The sequence below is a fragment of the Salmo trutta genome, chromosome 21 (genome assembly GCF_901001165.1).
Source record: "Salmo trutta chromosome 21, fSalTru1.1, whole genome shotgun sequence".
NCBI lineage: Eukaryota > Metazoa > Chordata > Actinopteri > Salmoniformes > Salmonidae > Salmo > Salmo trutta.
In genome coordinates, this window is record NC_042977.1 from 52325039 (window position 1) to 52350591 (window position 25553).

The 25553-nt window shown below is 44.2% G+C and overlaps 1 protein-coding gene across 2 annotated transcripts in view; it reads right to left on the reverse strand.

Annotated features, from left to right (window-relative positions):
* Nucleotides 1–25553, reverse strand: part of colec12 (collectin sub-family member 12) — a 112187-nt gene that overhangs the window by 29632 nt on the left and 57002 nt on the right. The window contains exons 8-12 of one of the 2 annotated variants that reach the window (XM_029706145.1): nt 20832–21632; nt 6401–6543; nt 4886–4995; nt 3578–3720; nt 1114–1773 (exon numbers count right to left, since the gene is read on the reverse strand). In XM_029706145.1, the coding sequence (XP_029562005.1) occupies nt 1754–1773; nt 3578–3720; nt 4886–4995; nt 6401–6543; nt 20832–21632 (1217 nt within the window). In that variant the 3' untranslated portion in view covers nt 1114–1753. Of the gene's footprint in view, nt 1–1113; nt 1774–3577; nt 3721–4885; nt 4996–6400; nt 6544–20831; nt 21633–25553 lie in introns of those variants that run through there. The other variant, XM_029706146.1, reaches the window with a different exon arrangement.

Below are 25553 nucleotides of genomic sequence, written 5' to 3' on the forward strand. Positions count from 1 at the left end.
CCTCCCTCTCTCCCTCCCTCCCTCTCTTCCTCCCCTCCCTCCCTCCCTCCCCTCCCTCTCTCCCCTCCCTCTCTTCCTCCCTCCCTCCCTCCCCTCCCTCTCTTCCTCCCTCCCCTCCTTCTCTTCCTCCCCTCCCTCCCTCTCTTCCTCCCCCCCTCTCTTCCTCCCCTCCCTCCCCTCCCTCTCTCCCCCTCTTCCTCCCCTCCCTCCCTCTCTCTCTTCCTCCCCTCCCTCCCCTCCCTCCCTCTCTTCCTCCCTCTCTCCCTCCCTCTTCCTCCCCTCCCTCTCTCCCTCTCTCCCTCTCTTCCCCCCCTCCCTCTCCCTCCCTCTCTCCCTCTCTCCCTCCCTCTCTTCCTCCCCTCCCTCCCCTCCCTCCCTCTTCCTCTCTTCCTCCCCTCCCTCCCCTCTCTTCTCTTCTCTTCCTCCCCTCCCTCCCCTCCCTCCCTCCCCCTCTCTTCCCATCTCTCTATTTTTCAGCTCCAGATGACAAAACCTGCACACACTCCCAAGGGTTGCAGGTCTGCCGACTTCCATTCCGTCCTTCATTTTAATCAGAGAACTATCCAATAAACCAAACTGTTCCTTTAACTGTGTTAAAGGAACAGTTTGTATGTACTTTACTTTATTGCACACAATCCTAAAATAAATTGTAGCATCCATAAAATAAACATTGTATTTACATTGGGTCTAATGTGTGTGAGAGGGGGGCATGTTTTTCAACTCAGAAAAAAAGCACAAAGAATTTCCTAAAACTGTACACATTAAGCAATAGTCTTTTACAATATTATCAATCACACTTTGATTTGATAGATTTTTAGAGTAATAATGTAGATATTGATAATGGATATGAAGGAGTAGATATCTACAATCCTAAAATAAAATGGACTAAACATAAAATAAACAAGTAATTGCAACTTATTTACATTGTGGATAATGTGTGTGTGTCAGAAATCATCGTGGGTAGAACATGGCACTTGCAATGCCAGTGTTGTGGGTTCGATTCCCATGGGGGACCAGTACAAGAAAATGTATGAACTCACTGCTGTAAGTCGCTCTGGATAAGAGCGTCTACCAAATGACTGTAAATGTAAAAACAATGCAGGCTGCACCAAGTGAAAGGAAAATACACTCTGTGATCAGTGTGATTGGTACAAACAGGGAAAGACTAAACTATGGATTGAATATTTTCTCAGACTGCAGTACAATTGCCTTTTGACCAGTGACACCAGTCCCAGAGCTACAGGTCCAGGCACCATGGTGATACCAGTCCCAGAGCTACAGGTTCAGGTATAACAGTGACACCAGTCCCAGAGCTACAGGTTCAGGTACCATGGTGATACCAGTCCCAGAGCTACAGGTTCAGGTATAACAGTGACACCAGTCCCAGTCCCAGAGCTACAGGTCCAGGTATAACAGTGACACCAGTCCCAGAGCTACAGGTCCAGGTACCATGGTGATACCAGTCCCAGAGCTACAGGTCCAGGTATAACAGTGACACCAGTCCCAGCGCTACAGGTCCAGGTATAACAGTGACACCAGTCCCAGAGCTACAGGTCCAGGTATAACAGTGACACCAGTCCCAGAGCTACAGGTCCAGGTACCATGGTGATACCAGTCCCAGAGCTACAGGTCCAGGCACCATGGTGACACCAGTCCCAGAGCTACAGGTACCAGGCACCATGGCCAGATGGTAATGACACATTATCTCTGTTTCCTCAGGTCCTTCACCATGTGTTCTTCTCACCAGCAGATGTTATAAACCTGGACTTTTCACTGCAGAGACACAGATATAAACATAGTTAAAGAGTTACTAGGGGGTTACTAGGGGGTTACTAGGGGGTTACTAAGGGGTTAAATAAGGGGTTTAATAAGGTGTTAATAAGGGGTTACTAGGGGTTTAATAAGGGGTTACTAGGGGGTTACTAAGGGGTTAATAAGGGGTTACTAGGGGTTTAATAAGGTGTTAATAAGGGGTTAATAAGGGGTTACTAGGGGTTAATAAGGGGGTTACTAAGGGGTTTAATAAGGGGTTAATAAGGTGATACTAGGGGGTTACTAGGGGGTTACTAGGGGGTTACTAGGGGGTTAATAAGGGGTTAATAAGGGGTTAATAAGGGGTTAATAAGGGGTTTAATAAGGGGTTTAATAAGGTGTTTAATAAGGGTTTTAATAAGGGGTTAATAAGGGGTTAATAAGGGGTTAATAAGGTGTTAATAAGGTGTTACTAGGGGGTTACTAGGGGGTTGCTAAGGGGTTGCTAAGGGGTTACTAGGGGGTTACTAAGGGGTTGCTAAGGGGTAATAAAAATGTTTTATTGCCACAAACACCACATTGGTGCCGTGTAATGTGTTGTTTTACAAGGTCAACCATATTAGTATTTGTATTTTTGTATTTATTATGGATCCCCATTAGTTCCTACTCTTCCTGGGGTCCAGCAACATTAAGGCAGTTATACATTTTTTAAAACATTACAATACATTCATAACAGATTTCACAACATATTAAGTGTGTGCCCTCAGGTCCCTGCTCTAGTACCACGTATCTACTACACAACATCCATGTGTGCGTGTTTGTATAGTGCGTATGTATTCATGTGTCTGTGCCAATGTTTGTGTTGCTTCACAGTCCCTGCTGTTCCATACGGTGTATTTTTCTGTTTGTTTAAATCAAATTTTACTGCTTGTATCAGTTACTTGATGTGGAATAGAGTTCCATGTAGTCATGGTTCTATGTAGTACTGTGCGCTTCCCGTAGTCTGTTCTGGAGTTGGGGACTGTGAAGAGACCTCTGGTGGCATGTCTTGTGGGATATGAATGGGTTAGAGTACCTTGCTCAATGGCACCTCAACAGATTTTTCACCTTGTCGACTTTCGGTTACTGGCCCAATGCTGTGACCGCTAGGCTACCTGCCGCCTACTAGGGGGTTACTAGGAGGTTACTAGGAGGTTACTAGGGGTTATTAAGATGTTACTAGGAGGTTACTAGGAGGTTACTAGGGGTTATTAAGATGTTACTAGGAGGTTACTAGGAGGTTACTAGGGGTTATTAAGATGTTACTAGGAGGTTACTAAGAGGTTACTAGGGGTTATTAAGATGTTACTATGAAGTTACTGAAAGCCTACTAAGCTGTTACTATGGGGTTACTAAGAGGTTACTAAAAGTCTACTTAGAGGTTACTAGGAGTTTATTAAGAGGTTACTAAGAGGTTAATAGGAGGTTATTAGGAAGCTACTAAGGTGTTACCAGAAGGTTACTAGGAGGTTACTAGGAGGTTACTAGGAGGTTACTAGGAGGTTACTAGGAGGTTACTAGGAGGCTACTAAGAGGTTACTAAGAGGCTACTAAGAGGTTACTAAGAGGCTACTAAGAGGCTACTAGGAGGTTACTAGGAGGTTACTAAGAGGCTACTAGGAGGCTACTAGGAGGTTACTAAGAGGCTACTAAGAGGCTACTAAGAGGCTACTAGGAGTTTACTAAGAGGCTACTAAGAGGCTACTAGGAGGTTACTAGGAGGTTACTAAGAGGCTACTAGAAGGTTACTAAGAGGTTACTAGGTGGTTACTCAGTAGTTACTAACAAGCGTAGGCTCTTTGGCAGATGAATCCGATGCGGTCAGTGCAGAAGAAGTCATTCCAGTTGGCCTCGTGGATCAGCCCGGCACAGTCTTCTCCCTCCTCATGACCATGTGACCAGTTGTCTGGCTGGCCTGGCTTCCACTTCCTATAGAAACAAACCATATATAGTATGTTTATCACTGTACATATAATGTCTCTTAAAGCTCTCTTAAAGCAATCTGACCAAATTCACATAGAGCACAGTCCTCAAAGAGCTGAAAATACAATATTTTTGGTTATTAAAAATATATTTCTCAGCGGTTTAAATATAATTTTAGCAACCAGGTCATGGCAAAGCGATTGCTATATTTTGCTCCTTTAAGTCAAGACAACCAATCAGAGCTTAGTACCATAGATACATCTGTAGTCTGATTGGCTGGTGGTGTAACGAGGAAAGTTAAACTCTGAACAATGCCTGACAGGCAGCACTGTCTCCCAGGCTGTGTGCCTCTCCCAAGTCCACAGCCAATCGCATGCAAGGAACAACTCAGCTAATTTGGCTAGTCTTGTGAGTGAGGGAGCTAGCTATTTAGCTAGGTAGTCTTGCTAGCTAGCTAGCTAGCAAGCAAGCTTATTATCTATGCTGGTTTTTAGCTTGCATAATTAATACGTGTATAATTATAAAGGACACTTCATATTTTGTGGATAATATTTAAATGTACAGAGTGGGTGAGCTCCGTTCCTGACAGCCTGATCAGATTCAGTAGCAGCCTCAGAGGGTTGGCTGTCTGCAAGGAGCCTTACCTATGAAACAGCCTACAAGGCAGCATCCTGACATCAGCCTCTGAGGTTGCTATTGAATCAGATCAGCATGGCAGGAATAGAGCTCTCCCCCTGGATCAGATATGCATCAGCCTAAACGGCACTCACTGCTAATCTGCCTGCAAGGAGCTTTATATATGAATCAGCCTACAAGGTATAATCCTGATTTATCAGACTCTGAAATTGAATCTGATCAGCCTGTCAGGAACGGAGCTCACCTACTCTGTAAATGTAAATACTATCCACAAAGCATGAAGTGTCCCTCACAATTATAAACATACAAGTTATGCAAGCTAATAACCAGGATAGATAACAGGCTAGCTTGCAAGCTAGCTAACAAAACTACCTCACTAACCAGCTAGCTCACTCACAATAAGAGCCAAGTTAGCTGCATTATTCCTTGCATGCGATTGGCTGTGGTCTTGGGGGAGGCACGCAGCCTGGGAGACAGAGTTGCCTGTCAGGCATAATTTAGGGCTTGAATACCCGACGAGCTGATTGTGACTCACGTGAAGACGGGCAGAGTTCCATCCACCCACTTCCAGACATTCTCGTCCTCTCGGTCCGTCAGCCCAAGCCAGAAGTAGCCTTTTCCTGCTATCTGCTTCCTTACCCATTGCTGAAAAACACACAACGCACATTAAGGATGTTAGTGACACTGTGATCATTCATGTACATATGATTTACTCAGTACAGGTTTAAATATCTCAGGGTCTTGTTGTTATTCAGTCAGTATGGGTTTAAATATCTCAGGGTCTTGTTGTTATTCAGTCAGTATGGGTTTAAATATCTCAGGGTCTTGTTGTTATTCAGTCAGTATGGGTTTAAATATCTCAGGGTCTTGTTGTTATTTACTCAGTACAGGTTTAAATACCTCAGGGTCTTGTTGTTATTCAGTCAGTATGGGTTTAAATATCTCAGGGTCTTGTTGTTATTTACTCAGTACAGGTTTAAATATCTCAGGGTCTTGTTGTTATTCAGTCAGTATGGGTTTAAATATCTCAGGGTCTTGTTGTTATTTACTCAGTACAGGTTTAAATATCTCAGGGTCTTGTTGTTATTCAGTCAGTATGGGTTTAAATATCTCAGGGTCTTGTTGTTATTCAGTCAGTATGGGTTTAAATATCTCAGGGTCTTGTTGTTATTCAGTCAGTATGGGTTTAAATATCTCAGGGTCTTGTTGTTATTTACTCAGTACAGGTTTAAATATCTCAGGGTCTTGTTGTTATTCAGTCAGTATGGGTTTAAATATCTCAGGGTCTTGTTGTTATTTACTCAGTACAGGTTTAAATATCTCAGGTCTTGTTGTTATTCAGTCAGTATGGGTTTAAATATCTCAGGGTCTTGTTGTTATTTACTCAGTACAGGTTTAAATATCTCAGGGTCTTGTTGTTATTCAGTCAGTATGGGTTTAAATATCTCAGGGTCTTGTTGTTATTTACTCAGTACAGGTTTAAATATCTCAGGGTCTTGTTGTTATTCAGTCAGTATGGGTTTAAATATCTCAGGGTCTTGTTGTTATTTACTCAGTACAGGTTTAAATATCTCAGGGTCTTGTTGTTATTCAGTCAGTATGGGTTTAAATATCTCAGGGTCTTGTTGTTATTCAGTCAGTATGGGTTTAAATATCTCAGGGTCTTGTTGTTATTCAGTCAGTATGGGTTTAAATATCTCAGGGTCTTGTTGTTATTCAGTCAGTATGAGTTTACATTTCTCAGGGTCTTGTTGTTTAAGGTCAGGGGTTAGGTGTGACTAGACCTAGTGTACCTGTTCCTCCAGGTCAATGTTAGGGGTCAGGGATCAAGTGTTACTCGACCTACCTGCTCCCCCAGGTTAGGAGTTAGGAGTTAGGGGTCAGGGGTAAAGGGTCAGGGGTGAGGTGTACCTATTCTTCCAGGATGACCATGGATGATGTCATGTTGAGGTTATAGGTAAGGGATTAGGAGTTAGGTGTGACTAGACTTAGTGTACCTGTTCCTCCAGGTCAACGTTAGGGATTAGGGGTTAGGTGTGACTGGACCTACCTGCTCCTCCAGATCCCTCACTATAATCATGGATGATGTCATGTTGGAACAGAAGTCGTGAGCCTCGTCAAAGTTGAGTCTCTGAAGACCAGAAGAGAAGAAGTAGCATCTGGAACTGAAGCCACTCCAATGGGACGGGCAGCCTGGATTACAGATGTAGAATCTTAATTTAGTGAGTCTGCTACAGCAGGAAAATAATCCTAGAGCAACAGGAAATGTGAATTATTATGTGGATTACAATTCATTGACCTTTTTGTAGGGATTGACCGAAAAAATTATATGGGAAAATCAAGTTCCCCTGCATCAGGGTGATCAAATGAAGGTCCTACATCTGTAACATGAACACTGTTGGTACCCCAACACTATAACAACATGAACCCTGTTAGTACCCCATCACTATAGCAACATGAACCCTGTTAGTACCCCATCACTATAACAACATGAACCCTGTTAGTACCCCAACACTATAACAATATGAACCCTGTTAGTACCCAAATCAAATCAAATCAAATTTATTTATATAGCCCTTCGTATATCAGCTGAAATCTCAAAGTGCTGTACAGAAACCCAGCCTAAAACCCCAAACAGCAAGCAATGCATGTGAAAGAGGCACGGTGGCTAGGAAAAACTCCCTAGGAAAAACTCCCTAGAAAGGCCAAAAACCTAGGAAGAAACCTAGAGAGGAACCAGGCTATGAGGGGTGGCCAGTCCTCTTCTGGCTGTGCCGGGTGGATATTATAACAGAACATGGTCAAGATGTTAAAATGTTCATAAATGACCAGCATGGTCAAATAATAATAATCATTGTAGTTGTCGAGGGTGCAACAAGCACATCCGGTGAACAGGTCAGGGTTCCGTAGCCGCAGGCAGAACAGTTGAAACTGGAGCAGCAGCATGGCCAGGTGGACTGGGGACAGCAAGGAGTCATCATGCCAGGTAGTCCCGAGGCATGGTCCTAGGGCTCAGGTCCTCCGAGAGAAAGAAAGAAAGAGAGAAAGAGAGAATTAGAGAGAGCATATTTAAATTCACACAGGACACCGGATAAGACAAGAGAATACTCCAGATGAAACAGACTGACCCTAGTCCCCCGGCACATAAACTACTGCAGCATAAATACTGGAGGCTGAGACAGGAGGGATCAGAAGACACTGTGGCCCCATCCGATGATACCCCCGGATAGGGCCAAACAGGCAGGATATAACCCCACCCACTTTGCCAAAGCACAGCCCCCACACCACTAGAGGGATGTCTACAACCACCAACTTACCGTCCGAAGACAAGGCCGAGTATAGCCCACAAAATCTCCGCCATGGCACAACCCAAGGGGGGGGCACCAACCCAGACAGGAAGACCACGTCAGTGACTCAACACACTCAAGTGACGCACCCCTCCCATGGACGGCATGGAAGAACACCAGTAAGTCAGTGACTCAGCCCCTGTAATAGGGTTAGAGGCAGAGAATCCCAGTGGAAAGACTGGAACCGGCAAGGCAGAGACAGCAAGGGCGGTTCGTTGCTCCAGCCTCACCTTCACACTCCTGGGCCAGACTACACTTAATCATAGGACCTACTGAAGAGATAAGTCTTCAGTAAAGACTTAAAGGTTGAGACTGAGTCTGCGTCTCTCACATGGGTAGGCAGACTATTCCATAAAAATGGAGCTCTATAGGAGAAAGCCCTACCTCCAGCCATTTGCTTTAAAATTCTAGGGACAATTAGGAGGCCTGCGTCTTGTGACCGTAGCGTACGTGTAGGTATGTACGGCAGGACCAAATCGGAAAGATAGGTAGGAGCAAGCCCATGTAAAGCTTTATAGGTTAGCATTAAAACCTTGAAATCAGCCCTTGCCTTAACAGGAAGCCAGTGTAGGGAGGCTAGCACTGGAGTAATATGATCACATTTTTTGGTTCTAGTCAGGATTCTAGCAGCCGTATTTAGCACTAACTGAAGTTTGTTTAGTGCTTTATCCGGGTAGCCGGAGAGTAGAGCATTGCAGTAGTCCAGCCTAGAAGTAACAAAAGCATGGATTAATTTTTCTGCGTCATTTTTGGACAGAAAGTTTCTGATTTTTGCAATGTTACGTAGATGGAAAAAAGCTGTCCTTGAAACAGTCTTGATATGTTCTTCAAAAGAGAGATCAGGGTCCAGAGTAACACCGAGGTCCTTCACAGTTTTATTTGAGACGACTGTACAATCATCCAGACTAATTGTCAGATTCAACAGAAGATCTCTTTGTTTCTTGGGACCTAGAACAAGCATCTCTGTTTTGTCCGAGTTTAAAAGTAAAAAGTTTGCAGCCATCCACTTCCTTATGTCTGAAACACAGGCTTCTAGCGAGGGCAATTTTGGAGCTTCACCATGTTTCATTGAAATGTACAGCTGTGTGTCATCCGCATAGCAGTGAAATTTAACATTATGTTTTCGAATGACATCCCCAAGAGGTAAAATATATAGTGAAAACAATAGTGGTCCTAAAACGGAACCTTGAGGAACACCGAAATTTACAATTGATTTGTCAGAGGACAAACCATTCACAGAGACAAACTGATATCTTTCCGACAGATAAGATCTAAACCAGGCCAGAACTTGTCCATGTAGACCAATTTGGGTTTCCAATCTCTCCAAAAGAATGTGGTGATCAATGGTATCAAAAGCGACACTAAGATCTAGGAGCACGAGGACAGATGCAGAGCCTCGGTCTGACGTCATTAAAAGGTCATTTACCACATTCACAAGTGCAGTCTCAGTGCTATGATGGGGTCTAAAACCAGACTGAAGCGTTTCGTATACATTGTTTGTCTTCAGGAAGGCAGTGAGTTGCTGTGCAACAGCTTTTTCTAAAATTTTTGAGAGGAATGGAAGATTCGATATAGGCCGATAGTTTTTTATAATTTCTGGGTCAAGATTCGGCTTTTTCAAGAGAGGCTTTATTACTGCCACTTTTAGTGAGCTTGGTACACATCCGGTGGATAGAGAGCCGTTTATTATGTTCAACATAGGAGGGCCAAGCACAGGAAGCAGTTCTTTCAGTAGTTTAGTTGGAATAGGGTCCAGTATGCAGTTTGAGGGTTTGGAGGCCATGATTATTTTCATCATTGTGTCAAGAGATATAGTACTAAAACACTTTAGTATCTCCCTTGAGCCAAGGTCCTGGCAGAGTTGTGCAGACTCAGGACAATGGAGCTTTGGAGGAATACCCAGATTTAAAGAGGACACTATAACAACATGAACCCTGTTAGTACCCCATCACCATAACAACATGAACCCTGTTAGTACCCCAACACTATAACAATATGAACCCTGTTAGTACCCCAACACTCTAACAACATGAACCCTGTTAGTACCCCAACGCTATAACAACATGAACCCTGTTAGTACCCCCAACACTATAACAACATGAACCCTGTTAGTACCCCAACACTATAACAACATGAACCCTGCTAGTACCCCAACACTACAACAACATGAACCCTGTTAGTACCCCATCACTATAACATGAACCCTGTTAGTACCCCATCACTATAACAACATGTTAGTACCCCAACACTATAACAACATGAACCCTGTTATTACCCCCAACACTATAACAACATGAACCCTGTTAGTACCCCAACACTATAACAACATGAACACTGTTATTACCCCATCACTATAACAACATGAACCCTGTTAGTACCCCAACACTATAACAACCTGTTAGTACCCCAACACTATAACAACATGAACCCTGTTAGTACCCAAACACTGTAACAACATGAACCCTGTTAGTACCCCAACACTATAACAACATGAACCCTGTTAGTACCCCAACACTATAACAACATGAACCCTGTTAGTACCCCAACAATATAACAACATGAACCCTGTTAGTACCCCCATCACTATAACAACATGAACCCTGTTAGTACCCCAACACTATAACAACATGAACCCTGTTAGTACCCCAACACTATAACAACATGAACCCTGTTAGTACCCCCAACACTATAACAACCTGTTAGTACCCCAACACTATAACATGAACCCTGTTAGTACCCCAACACTATAACAACATGAACCCTGTTAGTACCCCCAACACTATAACAACCTGTTAGTACCCCAGCACTATAACAACATGAACCCTGTTAGTACCCCAACACTATAACAACATGAACCCTGTTAGTACCCCAACACTGTAACAACAAGAACCCTGTTAGTACCCCCAACACTATAACAACATGAACCCTGTTAGTACCAACACTATAACAACATGAACCCTGTTAGTACCCCATCACTATAACAACAAGAACCCTGTTAGTACCCCAACACTATAACAACATGAACCCTGTTAGTACGCCATCACTATAACAACATGTTAGTACCCCATCACTATAACAACATGAACCCTGTTAGTACCCCATCACTATAACAACATGAACCCTGTTAGTACCCCAACATTATAACAACATGAACCCTGTTAGTACCCCAACACTATAACAACATGAACCTTGTTAGTACCCCAACACTATAACAACATGAACCCTGTTAGTACCCCCAACACTATAACAACATGAACCCTGTTAGTACCCCCAACACTATAACAACATGAACCCTGTTAGTACCCCCAACACTATAACAACATGAACCCTGTTAGTACCCCAACACTATAACAACATGAACCCTGTTAGTACCCCAACACTATAACAACATGAACCCTGTTAGTACCCCAACACTATAACAACATGAACCCTGTTAGTACCCCAACACTATAACAACATGAACCCTGTTAGTACCCCATCACTATAAGAATATGTTAGTACCCCATCACTATAACAACATGTTAGTACCCCAACACTATAACAACATGAACCCTGTTAGTACCCCAACACTATAACAACATGAACCCTGTTAGTACCCCAACACTATTACAATATGTTAGTACCCCAACACTATAACAACATGAACCCTGTTAGTACCCCAACACTATAACAACATGAACCCTGTTAGTACCCCCAACACTATAACAACATGAACCCTGTTAGTACCCCATCACTATAACATGAACCCTGTTAGTACCCCAACACTATAACAACATGAACCCTGTTAGTACCCCCAACACTATAACAACATGAACCCTGTTAGTACCCCCATCACTATAACAACATGAACCCTGCTAGTACCCCAACACCACAGTGTTGAAGAAGTAGTAGCAGCTGGACCTGAAGCTGGTCCACTGAGCCGAGCAGCCTGGAATATAACACAGTTACTCTGGGGTAGTATCAGCCTGGTAATTACTGTAATCAAAAAACTACAGCGACAGAGAGGGCTGCCGTGCCTCAAAGCCATGACGGACCTCAAAGAACTTCACTGGACTTAATACAAACTGCATTTATTGTAGCTGGGGATTTTAACAAAGCAATTTTACATTTAGAAAGAGGCTACCTGTAGTACTCCCACTGCTAAAACACACGACCACTGCTGCTCCAACTTCAGGGACGCCTACAAGGCCCTCCCCCACCCTCCATTCAGCAAATCTGACAATGACTTAATTTTGCTCCTCCCTTCCTATAGGCAGAAACTCAAACAGGAAGCACCCGTACTAAGGACTACTCAACGCTGGTCGGAACAATCGGAATCCACGCTTCAAGATTGTTTTGATCGCGTGGACTGTGTCATGTCTTTGCTATGCTGGATTAAGTGATGCATGCTATTTTATAAAATCCTTTCTCTGTAATTAATATTACCTGATTTAACTAATCATGTAAATGTAATTAACTAGGAAGTCGGGGCACCACGGAAGAATGTTTATAGAGCTGTTGTCTTCCAAATAAACTCTTAAAGACCTGGTAATCTTTTATATCAATAGCAGTCAATTATTAATCATCACCTTATTCAGTCTCATCTGAACGTCATAGAATTCTTGGTTATCTTCACGAACCCTGGCTAACAAGTTTAATCAGCAATACAAAAATTGATTTACTTATTTATTTACTAAATAATCACACAGAATTACATATACACAGAATGGATCATATATTGATTACTAATTATGTCATACAAGGAAACGTCCCTAGCGGACGGAACCGATATGACGGATGGTTACACAAAGAAAGCGGGTTGGGTTTGAATGAAAGCGCGGGAAGACTAAATTACAAAGGTGAGCACTAACCACACTGCGCCTTGGTCTACTCCATTCAACAGCCGTTACAGATGCTTGTTCTAGGTCCCAAGAAACAGAGAGATCTTCTGTTGGATCTCACGATTAATCTTGATGGTTGTACTGTCATCACAAATAAAACTGTGAAGGACCTCGGTGTTACTCTAGACCCTGATCTCTCTTCTGATGTACATATCAAGCCGATTTTAAGGACAGCTGTTTTCCATCTACGTAACATTGCAAAAATCAGAAACTTTCTGTCCAAAAATGATGCAGATAAGTTCATCCATGCTTTTGTCGCTTCTAGATTAGACTACTGCATTGCTCTACTTTCCGGCTACCTGGATAAAGCACTAGATAAACTTCAGTTGGTAATAAACACGGCTGCTAGAATCTTGACTAGAACCAAAAAATTTGATCACATTACTGCAGTACTAGCCACTCTACAATGGCTTCCTGTTAACCTGTCTGGGCTAGGGGGCAGTATTTTCACGGCCGGATAAAAAACGTACCCGATTTAAACGGGTTACTACTCTTTCCCAGAAATTAGAATATGCATATTATCAGTAGATTTGGATAGAAAACACTCTGAAGTTTCTAAAACTGTTTGAATGGTGTCTGTGAGTATAACAGAACTCATATGGCAGGCAAAAACCTGAGAAAAGTCCATGCAAGAACTGGCCTGTTTGAGAATTTGTAGTTCTCCCTTTGCTTCTCTATCAAAACTACAGTGCCCGTGGGGTTATGTAGCACTTTCTAAGGCTTCCATTGGCTCTCTAAAGCATTCAGAAAGCGGATTGAGGCGTCTCCTGTCTCCAGGCAGATAACAGGAGCACAGTTTGTCAGTGGACTGCCTAGTGGCTAAGAGATAGGAAATGCGCATTCACGAGACCTTGCCATTTTTTCTCTTCCTTTTTTAATGAATACAGCATTGTCCGGTTGGAATATTATCACTATTTTACGAGAAAAATACCATTAAAAATTTATTTTAAACAGCGTTTGACATGCTTCCAATTAAGGTAAAGGAACATTTAGAATTTTTTTGTCTCGAAATGCACTCGCTCGTTACCCTTTGGATAGTGACCTGAACGCACGAACAAAACGGGGGTATTTGCACATAACTATGGATTATTTGGAACAAAAACAACATTTGTTGTGGAAGTAGCAGTTCTGGAAGTGCATTCTGACGAAGAACAGCAAAGGTAATCCAATTTTTCTAATAGTAATTCTGAGTTTAGGTTGCCCCGAACTTGGCGGGTGTCAAATTAGCTAGCCATGATGGCTGAGCTATGTACTCAGAATATTGCAAAATGTGCTTTCGCTGGAAAGCTATTTTAAAATCTGACATAGCGATTGCATAAAGGAGTTCTGTATCTATAATTCTTAAAATAATTGTTATGTATTTTGTCAACATTTATCATAAGTAATTTAGTAAATTCACCGGAAGTTTTCGGTGGGAATGCTAGTTCTGAACATCACATGCTAATGTAAAAAGCTGTTTTTTTTATATAAATATGAACTTGATTGAACAAAACATGCATGTATTGTATAACTTAAGTCCTAGGAGTGTCATCTGATGAAGATCAAAGGTTAGTGCTGCATTTAGCTGTGTTTTGGGTTTTTGTGACATATATGCTTGCTTGAAAAATGTCTGTGTGGTTATTTGTGTCTATGTACTCTCCTAACATAATATAATGTTTTGCTTTCGCTGTAAAGCCTTTTTGAAATCGGACAATGTGGTTAGATTAAAGACAAGACTCTCGTTAATCTAACCACACTGTCCAATTTCAAAAAGGCTTTACAGCGAAAGCAAAACATTAGATTATGTCAGCAGAGTACCCAGCCAGAAATAATCAGACACCCATTTTTCAAGCTAGCATATAATGTCACAAAAAACAAAACCACAGCTAAATGCAGCACTAACCTTTGATGATCTTCATCAGATGACACACCTAGGACATTATGTTATACAATACATGCATGTCTGTTCAATCAAGTTCCTATTTATATCAAAAACCAGCTTTTTACATTAGCATGTGACGTTCAGAACTAGCATTCCCACCGAACACTTCCGGTGAATTTACTAAATTACTCACGATAAACGTTCACAAAAAGCAAGCATAACAATTATTTTAAGAATTATAGATACAGAACTCCTCTATGCACTCGATATGTCCGATTTTAAAATAGCTTTTCGGATGAAGCACATTTTGCAATATTCTAAGTACATAGCCCGGCATCACAGGGCTAGCTATTTAGACACCCAACCAGTTTAGCCTTCACCAAAATCACATTTCCTATAAGAAAAATGGTCTTACCTTTCCTGTTCTTCGTCAGAATGCACTCCCAGGACTTCTACTTCAATAACAAATGTTGGTTTGGTCCCAAATAATCCATCGTTATGTTCCATCAACGACGTTTTGTTCGTGGGTTCTAGACACTATCCCAATGGTAAATCACGGTCGTGCGCATGGCGCAGAACGTGACAAAAAAATTCTAAATATTCCATTACCGTACTTCGAAGCATGTCAACCTCTGTTTAAAACCAATTTTTATGCAATTTATCTCGTAGAAAAGCGATAATATTCCGACCGGGAATCTGCATGTCTGTAAACTGAGGGAAAAACCGAAAGACGGGGCGGGGCAGGTCACGAGCGTAAGCATTTCTCCACTGATAGCCCACTTAGCTTTTGCTCTCGTTTGTTTCAGCCAGGGCTTTGAATTACGTCATTCCTGTTTTTCCCGGGCTCTGAGAGCCCATTGGAGACGTGGGAAGTGTCACGTAACAGCAGAGATCCTTTGTAATAGATAGAGAGAATCAACAAGGGCAAGAAATGTTCAGACAGGGTACTTCCTGAACAGAACCTTCTCAGGTTTTTGCCTGCCATAGGAGTTCTGTTATACTCACAGACACCATTCAAACAGTTTTAGAAACTTTGGAGTGTTTTCTATCCAAAGCTAATAATTATATGCATATTCTAGTTTCTGGGCAGGAATAATAATCAGATTAAATCGGGTATGTTTTTTATCCAGCCGTGAAAATACTGCCCCCTAGCCATAAGAGGTTAAATAGCTGTAAAATAGTCATATGTTTGAAAAATGGAAGTTTTCGGATTTTAGAGGAGTTTGTATTTCGCGCCACGCCCATCATTGGATATTGGAGCAGACGTTCCGCTAGCGGAACATCTAGATGTAAGAGGTTTTAACGAGAGTCTTATCTTTCAAATGGTGTAAAATAGTCGTATGTTTGAAATATTGAAATTATTGCATTTTTGAGGTATTTGTATTTCGCTCCACGCGATTCCACTGGATGTTGAATAGAGTGGGACGCTAATGTCCCACCTAGCCCATAGAAGTTAAGGCAAGGGCTGATTTCAAGGTTTTACTGCTATCCTACAACGCATTACATGGGCTTGCTCCTACCTGTCTCTCCGATTTGGTCCTGCCGTACATACCTACACGTACGCTACGGTCACAAGACGCAGGCCTCCTTATTGTCCCTAGAATTTCTAAGCAAATAGCTGGAGGCAGAGCTTTCTCCTATAGAGCTCAATTTTTATAGAATGGTCTGGCTATCCATGTCAGAGACGCAGACTCGGTCTCAACCTTGTAGTCTTTATTGAAGACTCATCTCTTCAGTAGGTCCCATGATTGAGTGTAGTCTTGCCCAGGGTTGCGAAGGTGAACGGCAAGGCACTGAAGCCGGTTCCCCTCTGTCCACTGGGATTCTCTGCCTCTGACCCTATTTCGGGGGCTGAGTCACTGGCTTACTGGTGCTCTTCCATGTCATCCCTAGGAGGGGTGCGTCACTTGAGTGGGTTGTCACTGACTTGATCTTCCTGTCCGGGATTGGCGCCCCCTCGGGTTTGTGCCATGGAGGAGATCTTTGTGGGCTATACTCAGCCTTGTCTCGGGATGGTAAGTTGGTGGTTGAAGATATCCCTCTAGTGGTGTGGGGGCTGTGCTTCGGCAAAGTGGGTGGGGTTATGTCCTGCCTGGTTGGCCCTGTCTGGGGTTATCGTCGGACGGGGCCACAGTATCTCCCGACCCCTCCTGTCTTAGCCTCCAGTATTTATGCTGCAATGGTTTATGTGTCGGGGGGCTAGGGTCAGTATGTTATGTCTGGAGTATTTCTCCTGTCTTATCCGGTGTCCTGTGTGAATTGAAGTACGCTCCCTCTAATTCTCTCTCTCTCCCTCTCCCTCCCCTCCCGGAGGACCTGGGACCATGCCTCAGGACTACCTGGCCTGATGACTCCTTGCTGTCCCCAGTCCACCTGGACATGCTGCTGTTCCAGTTTCAACTGTTCTGCCTGCAGCTATGGAACCCTGACCTGTTCACCGGACGTGCTACCTTGTCCCGGACCTGCTGTTTTCGACTCTCTCTCTCTACCGCACCTGCTGTCTCTAACTCTGAATGCTTGGCTATGAAAACCCAACTGACATTTACTCCTGAGGTGCTGATCTGTTGCACCCTCTACAAATCAAATCAAAGTTTATTTGTCACGTGCGCCGAATACAACAGGTGTATACGTTACAGTGAAATGCTTACTTACAGGCCCTAACCAACAGTGCAATTGTTATGTAAAAAATAGACAAGTAAAGAAATAAAAACAGTGAGAATAACAGTAGTGAGGCTATATACTGTAGCGAGGCTATAACAGTAGCTAGGCTCTATACATGCACCAGTTAGTCGGGCTACTTGAGGCAATATGGACATGTAGGTGTAGTTAGTGACTTTAACAACCACTGTGATTATTATTATTATTATTTGACCCTGCTGGTCATTTATGAACGTTTGAACATCTTGGCCATGTTCTGTCATAATCTCCACCCAGCACAGCCAGAAGAGGACTGGCCACCCCTCAGAACCTGGTTCCTCTCTAGGTTTCTTCCTAGGTTCCTGCCTTTGTAGGGAGTTTTTCCTAGACACCGTGCTTCTACATCTGCGTTGCTTGCTGTTTGGGGTTTTAGGCTGGGTTTCTGTACAGCACTTTGTGACTTCTGCTGATGTAAAAAGGGCTTTATAAATACATTTGATTGATTGATTGATTGATTGATTGATTGATCAAAGCTGGGACCGAGACTGAAAAAAAGCTTATATCTCAAGGCCATCAGACTGTTAAATAGCCATCACTAGCACATTAGAGACCGCTGCCTATATACAGTCGTATGAAAAAGTTTGGGCACCCCTCTGAGGCTGCATAATAATTGACTCTGTCATCACAAAAAATGATCACAGTGGCATGCCATTCATTTTCTAATAAAAGCTGAGTACTGGGGTATTGTCCAGACAAATATTTTTAGTGTAGCAATATTAAGTTGTATGAAATTAAATCAGATGTGAAAAATAGGCTATGCAAAAATTTCGGCACCCTTGTCATTCTGTTGATTTGAATACCTGTAACTATTTAGCACTGATTAATTGGAACACACAATTGGTTTGGTGAGCTCATTAAGCCTTGAACTCGTAGACAAGTGCATCCAAATCATGAGAAAAGGTATTTAAGGTGGCCAATTGTAAGTTGTTGTTCTCTTTGACTCTCCTCTGAAGAGTGGCAACATGGGAGCCTCAAAACAACTCTCAAATGACCTGAAAACAAAGATTGTTCAACATTATGGTTTAGAGGAAAGCTACAAAAAGCTATCGCAGAGTCGTAAGCTGTCAGTGTCCACTGTGAGGAACATAGTGAGGAAATGGAAGACTACAGGCACAGTTCTTGTTAAGGCCAGAAGTGGCAGGCCAAGTAAAATATCGGATAGGCAAAGGCGAAGGATGGTGAGAACGGTCAAAAACAGCCCACAGACCACCTCCAAAGACCTACAACATCATCTTGCTGCAGATGGTGTCACTGTGCATCGTTCAACAATTCAGCGCACTTTGCACAAGGAGAAGCTGTATGGGAGAGTGATGCGGAAGAAGCCTTTTCTGCACACACGCCACAAACAGAGTTGCTTTAGGTATGCAAACGCACATTTGGACAAGCCAGCTTCATTTTGGAATAAGGTGCTGTGGACTGATGAAACAAAGATTGAGTTATTTGGTCATAACAAGGGATGTTATGCATGGCGGCAAAAGAACACAGCGTTCCAAGAAAAACACTTGCTACCCACAGTAGAATTTGGTGGGGGTTCCATCATGCTGTGGGGCTGTGTGGCCAGTGCCTGTACTGGGAATCTTGTTAAAGTTGAGGGTCGCATGGATTCCAATCAATATCAGCAGATTCTTGGGAATAATGTTGAAGAATCAGTCACAAAGTTGAAGTTACGCCGGGGCTGGATATTTCAACAAGACAACGACCCAAAACACTGCTCAAAATCTACCCAGGCATTTATGCAGAGGAACAAGTACAATGTTCTTGAATGGCCATCCCAGTCCCCAGACCTGAATATCATTGAGAATCTGTGGGATGATTTGAAGCGGGCTGTCCATGCTCGGTAACCATCAAACCTAACTGAACTGGAGATGTTTTGTAAGGAGGAATGGTCCAAAATGCCTTCATCCAGAATCCAGACACTCATTAGAGGCTATAGGAAGCGTCTAGAGGCTGTTATTTTAGCAAAAGGAGGCTCTACTAAATATTGATGTGATTTTTCTATTGGTGTGCCCAAATTTATGCACCTGTCTAATTTTGTTTTGATGCATATTGCACATTTTCTGTTAATCCAATAAACCTCATTTCACTACTGAAATATTACTACTGAAATATTAAATATTAGTCCATCAGTTATTTGATAGATCAAAATGAAATTGCTGATCCAAACACCCAATTATTTATAAATGGAAATCATGGAAATTGTTAGGGGTGCCCAAACTTTTTCATATGACTGTACATAGACTTGATATCACTGGCCACTTTAATAAATGGAACACTAGTCACTTTAATAAAGTTTACATATTTTGCATTGCTCATCTCATATGTATACACTGTATTGTATTCTACTGTATCTTAGTCTATGCCGCTCTGAAATTACTCGTCCATATATGTATATATTCTTAATTCCATTACTTTACTTATTGTGTATTGGGTATATGTTGTGAAATTCTTAGATATTACTTGCTAGATATTACTGCATTGTCGGAGTTACAAACATAGGCATTTCACAACAGCCACAATAAAATCTGCTAAACAAGTGTATGTAATAAAATCTGATTTGATCACAACACTATATCAGCCTGGTTACTATTGTATCACAACACTATATCAGCCTGGTTACTATTGTATCACAACACTATATCAGCCTGGTTACTATTGTATCACAACACTATATCAGCCTGGTTACTATTGTATCACAACACTATATCAGCCTGGTTACTATCACAACACTATATCAGCCTGGTTACTATCACAGCACTATATCAGCCTGGTTACTATCACAGCACTATATCAGCCTGGTTACTATCACAGCACTATATCAGGCTGGTTACTATCACAGCACTATATCAGGCTGGTTACTATCACAGCACTATATCAGGCTGGTTACTATCACAGCACTATATCAGGCTGGTTACTATCACAGCACTATATCAGCCTGGTTACTATCACAGCACTATATCAGCCTGGTTACTATCACAGCACTATATCAGCCTGGTTACTATCACAACACTGAATCAGCCTGGTTACTGTCACAACACTATATCAGCCTGGTTACTGTCACAACACTATATCAGGCTGGTTACTATCACAACACTATATCAGGCTGGTTACTATCACAGCACCATATCAGCCTGGTTACTATCACAGCACTATATCAGCCTGGTTACTACTGTATCACAACACTAAATCAGTCTGGTTACTACTGTTTTGCAACACTATGTCAGCTTCGTTACTATAACAACACTATATCAGTCTGGTTACTACTGTTTTGCAACACTATGTCAGCTTCGTTACTATAACAACACTATATCAGCCTGGTTATTACTGTATCACAGCACTATATCAGCTTCGTTACTATAACAACACTATATCAGCCTGGTTACTACTGTTTTGCAACACTATGTCAGCTTCGTTACTATAACAACACTATATCAGCGTGGTTATTACTGTATCACATCACTATATCAGCATCGTTAATATGACAACACTATATCAGCCTGGTACAACATCTACCCTGTTAGTATCCCACAACAATAACATATATTTTTACAGAATCCAGAAGTAGTAGCAGCTGGGGATGAAGCTGCTCCACTGGGACGGGCAGCCTGGAAAAGCTCTATGTTAGTGTCCCACAACAACAACATTTTCCAATCATTTCTGAACATAGAGAACATATATTGTACATCCTAATGGGCTCACCTGGAGCAGGTGTGGTTGAGCGAGAAGGCTGGACCTGTTGAGAAACAGAGGCTTTTGGTTCCACAGCAGGCACCACTGATTCTTTAGGCTGCCCAGGCTGATCTGGTTCCTCTGGCTGCTCAGGCTGATCTGCTTCCCCTGGCTGCCCAGGTTGATCTGGTTCCCCTGGCTGCTCAGGTTGATCTGGTTCCCCTGGCTGCCCAGGCTGATCTGGTTGCCCAGGCTGCCCAGGTTGATCTGGTTCCCCTGGCTGCCCAGGTTGATCTGGTTCCCCTGGTTGCCCAGGCTGATCTGGTTCCTCTGGCTGCCCAGGCTGATCTGGCTCCATACGGGGGGCCTGCACCATTATAGGGGAGTTTGTCACCACAGGGGGTATTACAACTTGAAAAGGGAGGCCTGGTAACCCTGGAGGCCCCTTTGGGCCGATGGGTCCTACCAGCCCACGAGGTCCCTCTGTTCCTGAGGATCCATCTTGGCCTCTCGCCCCCTGAGGGCCCTGGGCTCCCTGAGGACCAGCCTGTCCATCTCTGCCCACCAGGCCCTGAGCTCCAGGTTCTCCCTTCTCCCCTGAGGTCCCAAGCCGACCCCCAGAACCCCTGTAGCCTTTAGGACCGAGGCTTCCCAGGGCCCCTGGGTGCCCCTTCAGCCCTGCCACCCCTGGGGGGCCATCAGAACCCTTCTCTCCTTTAGGGCCCTGCAGCCCCGCCACCCCCTTGTCCCCTCGCTCCCCCTTCTGACCCTGTTGGCCTATGGGCCCCTGAAGTCCCTTGTCGCCTCTGGCCCCCCTTGGTCCCGGAGGACCTGAAACACAGGAGGGGAGCATTCTAGTACACACATATACAGTATATCACAAAAGTGAGTACACCCCTCACATTTTTGTAAATATTTGAGTATAACTGAAGAAATGAAGAAATGACACTTTGCTACAATGTAAAGTAGTGAGTGTACAGCTTGTATAACAGTGTAAATGTGCTGTCCCCTCAAAATAAAACAACACACAGCCATTAATGTCTAAACCTCTGGCAACAAAAGTGAGTACACCCCTAAGTGAAAATATCCAAATTGGGCCCAAAGTGTCAATATTTTGTGTGGCCACCATCATTTTTCAGCACTGCCTTAACCCTCTTGGGCATGGAGTTCACCAGAGCTTCACAGTTTGCCACTGGAGTCCTCTTCCACTCCTCCATGATGACATCACGGAGCTGGTGGATGTTAGAGACCTTGCACTCCTCCACCTTCCGTTTGAGGATGCCCCGCAGATGCTCAATAGGGTTTAGGTCTGGAGACATGATTGGCCAGTCCATCACCTTTACCCTCAGCTTCTTTAGCAAGGCAGTGGTTGTCTTGGAGGTGTGTTTGGGGTTGTTATCATGTTGGATTACTGCCCTGCGGCCCAGTCTCCGAAGGGAGGGGATCATGCTCTGCTTCAGTATGTCACAGTACATCTTGGCATTCATGGTTCCCTCAATGAACTGTAGCTCCCAAGTGCCGGCAGCACTCATGCAGCCCCAGACCATGACACTCCCACCACCATGCTTGACTGTAGGCAAGACACACTTGTCTTTGTACTCCGTACTCATACGTCTATTTCCCAAAGACAACCTCTGGATATGACGCTGAGCACGTGCATTCAACTTCTATGGTCGACCTTGGCGAGGCATGTTCTGAGTGGAACCTGTCCTGCTAAACCACTGTATGGTCTTGGCCACCATGCTGCAGCTCAGTTTCAGGGTCTTGGCAATCTTCTTATAGCCCAGGCCATCTTTATGTAGAGCAACAATTCTTTTTTTCAGATCCTCAGAGAGTTCTTTGCCATGAGGTGTCATGTTGAACTTCCAGTGACCAGTCAGTATGAGGGAGTGTGAGAGCGATGACACCAAATTTAACAGACCTGCTCCCCATTCACACCTGAGACCTTGTAACACTAACGAGTCACATGACACCGGGGAGGGAAAATGGCTAATTGGGCCCAATTTGGATATTTTCACTTAGGGGTGTACTCTTGTTGCCAGCGGTTTCGACATTAATGGCTGTGTGTTGAGATATTTTGAGGGGACAGCAAATTTACACTGTTATACAAGCTGTACACTCACTACTTTACATTGTAGCAAAGTGTCATTTATTCAGTGTTGTCACATGAAAAGATATACTCAAATATTTACAAAAATGTGAGGGGTGTACTCACTTTTGTGATATATATATATATATATATATATATATATATATATATATATATATATAAATAAATAAATAAATAAATAAATAAATAAATAAATAATGTGGCAGACCAGGGGGTTGGGTCAAAGCGTTTACACAGATCAGGTCCAGCAGTTGGAACCATCACCTCGACGAGTCTCCCCCTGGTGGCTGACCTGCTGTACACCCCCCCCCCCCCGTCATCAGTGCAACGTGTCTCCCTTCTCCATAGGGCATCCGCGTTTCCATGCTTCACCCCTGACCTGTGCACAACAGAAAAATAAGCATTGAAGGGACAAGAACCACCTGGTGACTCGATTGTTTGAGTCCTTTCCCCTGGCCATCCAGACCAGGGGAGCATGGCCCGTGACCAAGGTGAAGTGGGTACCTAATAGGTAATACTTGAGAGTGTCAAGCGCCCACTTCACCGCTAGACACTCTTTCTCAACAATAGAGTACTTTTTTTCTCAATGAACCAGCTTTCTGCTGATGTACATGATGGGGTGCTCCTCTCAATCATGTATCTGGGACAGAACGACCCCTAGTCCCATATCACATGCATCCGTCTGGACCAACATCGGCACCTGGAAATCGGACGTTACGAGAATTGGATGGGAGCACAGCGCTTCCTTCAGACGGCTGAACGCTGCTTCTGTCTCGTCCGTCCATTTCACTGTTTTCAGGAGGCGGGCCCTGGTTAGATCGGTGAGGGGGGAAGCTATAGCCGCAAAGTTGGGGATAAACCGGCTATAGTATCCTGCCAGTCCCAGGAAGGACTTGACCTGTGTCTTGGTGCGTGGAACGGGCCAGTCACGTACCGCATGAACCTTCCTCTCCTGGGGCTTGACGTTCCCCAGTCCGATCAAATAACCAAGGTACTCCACCTCCACAAACACTAGTTTGCATTTTTTGGGGTTCGCAGTCATCCCGGCTTGTCTGAGTGCGTCCAGCACCATCTGGAGGCACGTCAGGTGCTCTTCCCAACCTTGGCTGTGGATGATGATATCATCCAGATATGCTGCTGCGTACTGCTGGTGTGGTCGAAGTACTTTGTTCATCAGTCGCTGGAATGTGGGCAGGGCTCCGTGGAGTCCAAACGGGAGCACCCGGTACTGATACAACCCGTCTGGTGTCGAAAACTCCATCTTCTCCCAGGAGGAGGCTGCCAACGGTACCTGCCAATATCCTTTGGCCAGGTCAAGGGTACTGATGTACTGGGCCTTTCCCAATCGGTCGATGAGCTTGTCCACCCTCGGCATGGGGTTGGCGTTGAACAAGCTTATGTCGTTCACACCCCGAAAATCATTACAGAAGCGCAGGCTACCATCCGGTTTGGGCACCAACACGATGGGGCTGCACCATGCACTGTGAGACTCTTCAATGACCCCCATCCTCAGCATAGCCACCGTTTCCCCGGGCCGGGTACGGATATGGTGTTCAATGAGGGTTGTGCGGCCCGGCTTCTCAGAGAACACTGCTGTGTTCCCGATCGATGAGCTCCCTGAACTCTTGCTTCTGGGCTGGGTCGAGGTCCTCATTTCTTGGCACCACCACTGGTACCGTTGGCATCCTGGGTCCCGACCATAACACGGCCAAGGCTGTCCTCTCGTGCCACTTCTTCAACAGGTTCACGTGGTAAATCTGTTGGGGTTTCCGTCTCCCCAGCTGCCGTACGCGGTAATTAACAGGTCCCAGCTTCTCAATCACCTCGTATGGCCCGTGCCATGTTGCCAGGAACTTACTGTCGGTCGTGGGGATTAAGACCAACACCCTGTCTCCCACGTAGAATTCTCGGGGGTGGGCTCCCCGATTTTAAACCTGGGCTTGGGCACGTTGGGCCTTCTCCATATGTTCCCTCACGACTGGCCATATGGCTGTCATCCGCTCCCTCATCGTCTCCACGTTCTCTACCACGCTGCGTAAGGGGGTCGTTTGGGCTTTGGCGAGGTCCAGTAGGCCTTGTGGCCTCCTCCCATAGAGGAGTTCAAAAGGGGAAAACCCAGTGGAGGACTGGGGTACTTCTCGGATTGAGAACATTAGGTGGGGTAGTAGCTGGTCCCAGTTCTTCCCGTCCTGCTTGATGACCTTCCACAGCATTTGTTTGAGCATTTTATTGAACCGTTCAACGAGCCCATCCGTCTGCGGGTGGAAGACGGAGGTCCAGATCTGCTTGATCTGCAGGAGGGCACACATATCTTTCATTTGGCGGGACATAAACTCTGTAACTTGGTCTGTCAGGATCTCGTTCGGGATGCCCACCTGGCTAAAGAGGTGGAACAGCTCCTGGTAGGGGAATGGCCTCGGGATACCGGGTGGCATAGTCCACTATTACCAGGATGTACTGGTGTCCTCGTGCTGTTTTTACCAGGGGTCCCACTATGTCCATGGCGATGAGTTCAAAGGGCACCTCGATAATCGGTAGGGGGACCAGTGGGTTTTGGAAGTGTGCCTTTGGGGCAGTCATTTGACACTCCGGGCAGCTGCGACAGTAATCTTCTATGGCCCTCTTCATCCCGGGTCAGTGAA